The 6722-nt window shown below is 36.6% G+C and overlaps 2 protein-coding genes across 2 annotated transcripts; one reads left to right on the top strand and one right to left on the bottom strand.

The window, feature by feature from the left end:
• Positions 1–349: 349 nt before the first annotated feature.
• Positions 350–3206, top strand: LOC125211197 (rhamnogalacturonan I rhamnosyltransferase 1-like). The gene is made up of 8 exons (XM_048110907.2): positions 350–847; positions 1167–1234; positions 1319–1407; positions 1495–1660; positions 1756–2045; positions 2130–2334; positions 2431–2588; positions 2674–3206. Exons 1-8 carry the CDS (start codon positions 613–615, stop codon positions 2927–2929), a joined length of 1467 nt encoding a protein of 488 aa, XP_047966864.1. The 5' UTR covers positions 350–612; the 3' UTR covers positions 2930–3206.
• Positions 3207–3289: 83 nt separating this feature from the next.
• Positions 3290–4030, bottom strand: LOC125210874 (uncharacterized). The gene is made up of 3 exons (XM_048110488.1): positions 3905–4030; positions 3739–3812; positions 3290–3666 (listed from the first exon to the last, which is right to left on the bottom strand). Exons 1-3 carry the CDS (start codon positions 3981–3983, stop codon positions 3484–3486), a joined length of 336 nt encoding a protein of 111 aa, XP_047966445.1. The 5' UTR covers positions 3984–4030; the 3' UTR covers positions 3290–3483.
• Positions 4031–6722: the final 2692 nt, after the last annotated feature.

The raw sequence follows: 6722 nt of genomic DNA, 5'->3' as shown, positions 1-6722 counted from the left end.
TCCATGTTACCCAATTTTCATTACATTTCTTAAAACTGGCACCCATTTAAAATGTGCCAAAATTTATAGAACTTAGGGAAGGGATTAATATTTATCTTATTCCATGAATTTGTTTATAAATACAACAAAATTTGAGTAGAATACAAATTTCACTTTTATTTCATTCATCCTCTTATTTGACTTTGTTGGCAGCCGCACATCATGGCACAGACGGTTCTCAATTAGCTTCAACGAATTCAGCATGCAATCTCGGAAAGAACCGCCAAAATCCTTATCTATCTACTCCTACTAAGTAAAATTTACAGAAGATGGAATTCACTGCAGAAATGCCAATTGAATTGGGACCCCTCATTGCTGCCATCGTCCGTACAAATTCAAATTCGTATTCGTATGTAAATACTACCACTGAATGGATGATCCAATTCCAATCCACCGACACTCAATCTCGAATAACTAACACTTACTTTCTCTTTCTCTTCCTCTCTTTCTTCGCTAAAACATTCAAAGATTGAATTTTTTTTTCCTTCAACGAATTTTCTTGAATTTCTATTTTGGGGAAAAATCTGAGGTTCAATTTGTATAGATTGAAGATATAAATGGGGTGGTTGTGAAATGATGGGGCACAAAACGGCGGCGTTTGGAGGGGAGAGGCTGGATAAGCCGAGGTCGAGAATGAAGCTATGGATGATCAGAGCAACCACCATGGTTTTGTTGTGGACTTGTGCACTTCAGTTGACTGCACTGAGTGAGACTTGGGGGTCTCGCTTCTTGGAAGGCTGGCCCTCTTGCTTCTTTCACGATCCCGAGCCTGCATTCGGCCTTCACTCACCCCTTCTCCCACCTAAAAGTGAGCCTTTATTCCATTGTCTCTATGTTAAGCTTCGTGGTGATTGATTAGAGATGATGAATATTGGCAATCTTGTTTGTTTGCCTTTTTAGTTAAAGATGTTGATGATAGTAAGATGGTTGTATGGTTATTATTGGATATGTTAATGCTTTTATTCGCAGCTGGAATCGATGTTTGAGTTTGTGTTCCTAGCATGATTGCCTTGTTTGATGATCTTCTTCACTCTTAATTAGGCATTTTTGTGCTTTATTGAAACTTGCAGTTGTAGAATTATTGACCTAATCTGTGGATGATTTGCTAAATTGTGTTCCTGATTCAGGGGTCTATAAAAACAACGGTTACTTAATCGTTTCGTGCAATGGAGGGCTTAATCAAATGAGAGCAGCAGTGAGTTGCTTTTCTTGTCGATGAATGTGTTTGATCCGATTAGTTTTTTTCACTTTTTGACTAGTCTTGTTTGTGTGGATGCAGATTTGTGACATGGTTGCTATTGCAAGATCTTTGAATGTTACGTTGATAGTTCCTGAACTTGACAAGACTTCGTTTTGGAACGATCCGAGGTTTTCCCTCGCTACTAACACCGCCCAATGTTGAAAAATTTGTGGCCATGTTTCACCTTCATCATAGTTTATGCATTTGGTTTGCAGTGAATTTGAAGACATATTTGACGTCGATCATTTCATTTCTTCGCTGAGAGATGAAGTTCGAATACTCAAGGAGCTACCCCCACACATCCAGAGCAGAGTGGAGCTCGGGATTATTCGCACAATGCCCCCGATTAGCTGGTCTGATATCTCATATTACCACAATGAGGTCATCAGATCTGTTCATTTGTTGCTTTGTTTGATTGATTTTGCAGTCTGATTGCAAGTTTTGAGTTATATCTCTATCTTGTTTGGTGTATGCAGATTCTCCCCCTCATTCAGAGATATAAAGTTGTGCATCTGAATAGGACAGATGCTCGTCTAGCAAACAACGACCAGCCCTACGAGACTCAGAGGCTGCGTTGCAGAGTAAACTTTAGTTCCTTAAGATTTACACCTCAAATAGAAGAACTCAGCAGAAAAGTCATCAAAATAATGAGGCGAAATGGCCCTTTCTTAGTGCTTCATCTCAGATACGAGATGGATATGCTAGCCTTCTCCGGTTGTACTCAAGGGTGCAACTCCGAGGAGGTGGAAGAGCTAACAAGCATGAGGTGAGCTCCGTTCGCTTTGTATTGCAGCCTGCACACAGCGTGTTGACTACTACTAAACTCGGGTTATATATCCGTTATTCATAGATACGCCTACCCTTGGTGGAAAGAGAAAGTCATAGACTCCGATATCAAGAGAAAAGAGGGGTTGTGTCCATTGACACCCGAGGAAACTTCACTCGTGTTGAGGGCATTGGAGATTGATCCTGCCATTCAGATTTACATTGCTGCTGGGGAAATATATGGCGGGAAACAAAGATTGTCAACACTCTTATCATCGTATCCGTATCTTGTGAGTCCATTGCGGAAAGCTATATGTAGTTTCCAGTCTTTCAGGAGTTACGTGTCACTATGTTTGTTATTCATCTGTTTGTCTATGTCGCGACAGGTTAGGAAGGAGACGCTGTTGGAGCCCTCCGATCTTATGTTCTTCCAAAATCACTCATCTCAAATGGCTGCATTGGATTATCTTGTGTCGTTGGAGAGTGATATCTTCGTTCCAACGTACGATGGCAACATGGCTAAAGTTGTTGAAGGGCATCGCAGGTACAATTTGTAACAGTCCCAAATTCAAAGGACACAAGTTTTTGTGCAGATTTAATTTGAGAGAGTTTGTTAACATTGTTTGCAGATATCTCGGGTACAAGAAGACGATCCTTGTGGACAGGAGGCTACTAGTCGACCTAATAGACCGTTACAGCTCAGGATCACTGAATTGGGACGAATTCTCTGGCGCGGTGAAGGCTGCTCATGCTGATCGGATGGGAAAGCCGAGCAAGAGATTGGTGATACCCGATCGGCCTAAAGAGGAGGACTATTTCTACGCCAACCCTTGGGAGTGTTTACACACATCATCGGATCGCGAGGAAGCAGTAAATAGCGTTTAATTTGTCTGTTGTTGTGTGATAGAAGTAGAGAGTAGCCGTTGTTGTCAACAAAGCACAAGAGGTTGGTAATTATGACGCGTGATCGAGGCACCAAAGTTCATAGAAAATTGCAATCCGCTACAAATAGTGACATACTATATCCGCTACTAATATTCGTTGGTAAACCGTGAGTTTTTTGTAGTGTAATTAATTTGTACATGATGACCATTCTTGTACATAATCCAATTCATTGTCTCTGTATCATACATTTCAGATATAGATTAATGTTTTTGCTAAAGTATTGTTACACAAAAATCCTGAAATTAATCAAAATAATAGATATATATGTCTGCAACAAATAGAAAAAATGAACACATAATATTAAAAATTCTCTTCCGCAATTAAAGAACAAATGATTCTGAACAAAACTATTTGATTCTTGATATGATCTGATACATACAAATACAATACAAAACTGTATACTATATATATATGCTTTTGTTTTGAGAGAGCTAAAGCAAGAGCAGGGGGAAAATTGCTCTCTCACTTCACCTCTCTCTCTATACTTATCTAGATCAGTTGTTCTTCGGAGGATGTGGCTTCGGTGGATGATAATCCGAGCTGAACGCCATTACTGAATTTTCATCGTCTTCTTCTTCTTCTTCTTCTTCTTCTTCACCTTTAGTCTTTCCAAGAGAATTGGAAACCACTTTCTTTGTTGCTTCAACTGTCAGTTTCCTTGCAATTTTCTCAACTGACTGCACAATTTTTACTTATTAATTTCAACTTAATGTTACCCCAAATCCTGATTAAATTAAATAAAAAGTTACCTTTGTTAAACTGAAGCAATCACTCTCTGCTGCCATCTCTTTCTTTGTTGTTAACAAATGACTTCCTTTCTTTACTGCAAATATATATACAAAGCAAAAATCAGTATAAAAATAGTCACATTAATTAATTGGGAAAGTAAAAATATAAAAAAAATAATGAATTTACCTCGACGAGCAAGTGAAATAGAATTTTCCTGCATAGCAAGAAATATTATGAAAAGCAAGATCACAATCTGCAACTTCATTGTTGATTTTTCTCCCCACAAATTATTTTGTTGGTGTTGAAGATGAAAAAAACGCATGCAAAAAATATGAGGGTGTTGGGGCATATATATAGATAGTACTACTTACAAAATCAATCAGGTCAAAGCTTGGTTATTTTAATCAATTCTTGAATGTATTAAATTCAAATAATAATATTAAATAAACATGGGACAGTTTGTACATCGGAGAACTCGAATTTGATGTTCAAAGTTAGGAGTTAAGAAAAGTGGGAGTTATTTTTTTATTTTTTTTATGTGTTATAGGAAAAAGAGAGTGTGTTTTGCCCCTGTCTGCCGCCATGCATGCAACGAGGAAAAGTTACTATTTTTAAATGTGGATTTTTTATTTAAATTGAATTTAGTTTAGTTTTTAAATATATTTTGGTTCCCAAATCCAAATGCGTTTACCGGAATCTGATATATATTCTTCTGTACAATTCAATGCTGCATTGCTGCTCAAGTTTCAAATTAATCTCACTTTTGATTAATTCATTATAGTTACTTAATTTCTGCTTTATATGTTTTAATATGCTTGTGCGCAAGCATGTTGTTTTGATCATATTTTATCCATCTGACATGCTAGTCATGCGGTACATATATTTCAAATTTGTGTACTAGTCAAAATTAGTATGAAATGAAGCACGGTTTTATTGAGAATTTTCATTGAATGTTGGAATTTTCTTTGTTGATATTCTTGAACTTGTCCACGATCGTGCGAGTATCCCTCGTGTCATCGCCTTCCCCTTTGCTTTACGCTTAATTACCTTTTGTCTAGTCAGAAGGCTCATACTTGGCACTACGTGAATGGAGTGTAGTATATACAAGAAGGGTATGCACGGTAAGTTGATCAAAGAAATCAGATTTTACCAATTAAAAACGGTAAAAATGAACATAAAACTATTTCAAAATTTAGAAAGAAAAACAAAAAACGGCTGTGCACTACATGACGTGCCTAGACGACAACACAAGCAAGTGAGGTAAATGGTCGTGCGTTTGCACAGGGGCATGGTCCCGATGTTTATCCTCCAACGCGGCTCGTCTTCATCAAACCACACGAGGGCGTGTCACACGGCTATATCTCCTTGTGTTTCATGCTATTTAGGGTAATGATCCAACGTAGCTCGTCTTCATCAAACGGCGAACTCAGTGACTATTCCCCTCGCTGATTTGTAGGCACCTCAATAGGATGGACGGCTGGCCCTAGGAAAATAGATCTTTTTCAAGTCGACTCATTTGTAATTCTATTTCAAAAATTTCATTAATTTTCTCTATATAATTTTTGTTTCTCTATAATTTCTTGAAAAGAAGACTTTTTACAAAATCAGTTAGAGATTACAAATGTATCTATTGCCTAATATTGTCATATATATGTGGTTGCAAAATTGAAGGGACCATATGCTTATGTTTACCACAAACATTAATTGCATTACAAACGTTTAGTTTATTAGTAATACCATTCCATTAGAATAATTGTTGAAATAACCCAAACTAATCAATAAATTAAAGAAAACAAGACTGCTGTCAGGAAACGTGAATCTCTATTTTCATAAAAGCAGTCAAACTAACGAACTCGATCTAATTTTAAAAATACAATATACTTATACACACAGTTGTGAAGGCGCAGATTTTCTAACATGTGATAGAGGGGCAAAACCAAGAAATGGGAGAAAATTAATAATGATTAATGTGCAAGTGGTACTCTAAATTAATGAATTAATCAAATGGTAAAATAAAATTGATGGATCATAAAACAAATGGATGCAACAAAACATTTGTAGCTTTTGACAATAATTGGTTTCCACGAGGTGCAAAACACAAGACCGTTTTTCACGACTTTATGGTACATTTCTCACTTGCCTTATATCGATAATCCCAATTTAGCTAATTAATTGTTTAAATTAATTTGAACAGTAATAATAAGTCAATTAGCATTTCCACATGACTCAAAACCCTACGTTTGCTCGGAAATTGTTGGCGGCCGGTGGTTGGTCGGCGGTCATTCTTTTGAGTTGGAATTATGCTATAATTAGTAGCTTTATTAATGGATGCAACAAACTTTACCATTTTCGGAACTAGTTGTTTTTTTGCACAATTTTGTTTGAATTTTTGGTTTGAGATTTATTTGTAATTAAATTAATGTAAGGGTTAAATCACCACTATAAATAGTGATATTAATATTTAATGATTATGTCAATTATGTCATATAATATTTTATCACCAAAACGTTATAATGATTATCTAACAGATAAATTATACGCTTTCGAAGTTTTTTTTCATTCATTCAAGAATTTTGGGATATATGTAGGGGTGGCGAAATGGGTTACCCGCCGGTACCCGCATCCGACAAGTCGGGTACCCGTACCCGATTTTAGTAAAATTTGTTGTCCCAATACCCGCCCTGCGACATACCGGGATTACCCGATACCCGTGACGGGTACCCATACTCGACCCGAAATCCTAATAAAAAATTTGAAAACCATAATATTAACCGTCAATGTTCCCTAATTTACTTTATTAATATCGATGGTAAACGTTGAATAGATTGAGAATAAAAGTAAGGGGACACTCTATAGCTAGTTCCGATGAGGTTTCAATTGTATGTTCGTTGGAATATAAAAATGTTTTAAAAGAACTTTTAGATTATATAAAGTACTCCCATTGTTCCGCCTTTATAGAGGCATTTCATTTTCTTCTCCCATTTTAGAAATATAATAATATAGA

This window comes from Salvia hispanica, chromosome 3 (assembly GCF_029641045.1).
Source record: "Salvia hispanica isolate PSC_SH4W2 chromosome 3, Shi_PSC_v1, whole genome shotgun sequence".
Classification (NCBI taxonomy): domain Eukaryota; kingdom Viridiplantae; phylum Streptophyta; class Magnoliopsida; order Lamiales; family Lamiaceae; genus Salvia; species Salvia hispanica.
This window is presented reverse-complemented; position numbering and strand designations above follow the sequence as displayed.

Coding starts and splice junctions, on each gene's coding strand:
- LOC125211197 (XM_048110907.2), top strand. CDS start 613: ATGATGGGGCACAAAACGGCGGCGTTTGGAGGGGAGAGGCTGGATAAG. Junction 848..1,166: donor ACCCCTTCTCCCACCTAAAA/GTGAGCCTTTAT, acceptor TTCCTGATTCAG/GGGTCTATAAAAACAACGGT. Junction 1,408..1,494: donor TCGTTTTGGAACGATCCGAG/GTTTTCCCTCGC, acceptor TTTGGTTTGCAG/TGAATTTGAAGACATATTTG.
- LOC125210874 (XM_048110488.1), bottom strand. CDS start 3,983: ATGAAGTTGCAGATTGTGATCTTGCTTTTCATAATATTTCTTGCTATG. Junction 3,813..3,904: donor TATTTCACTTGCTCGTCGAG/GTAAATTCATTA, acceptor ATATATTTGCAG/TAAAGAAAGGAAGTCATTTG. Junction 3,667..3,738: donor ATTGCTTCAGTTTAACAAAG/GTAACTTTTTAT, acceptor AAAATTGTGCAG/TCAGTTGAGAAAATTGCAAG.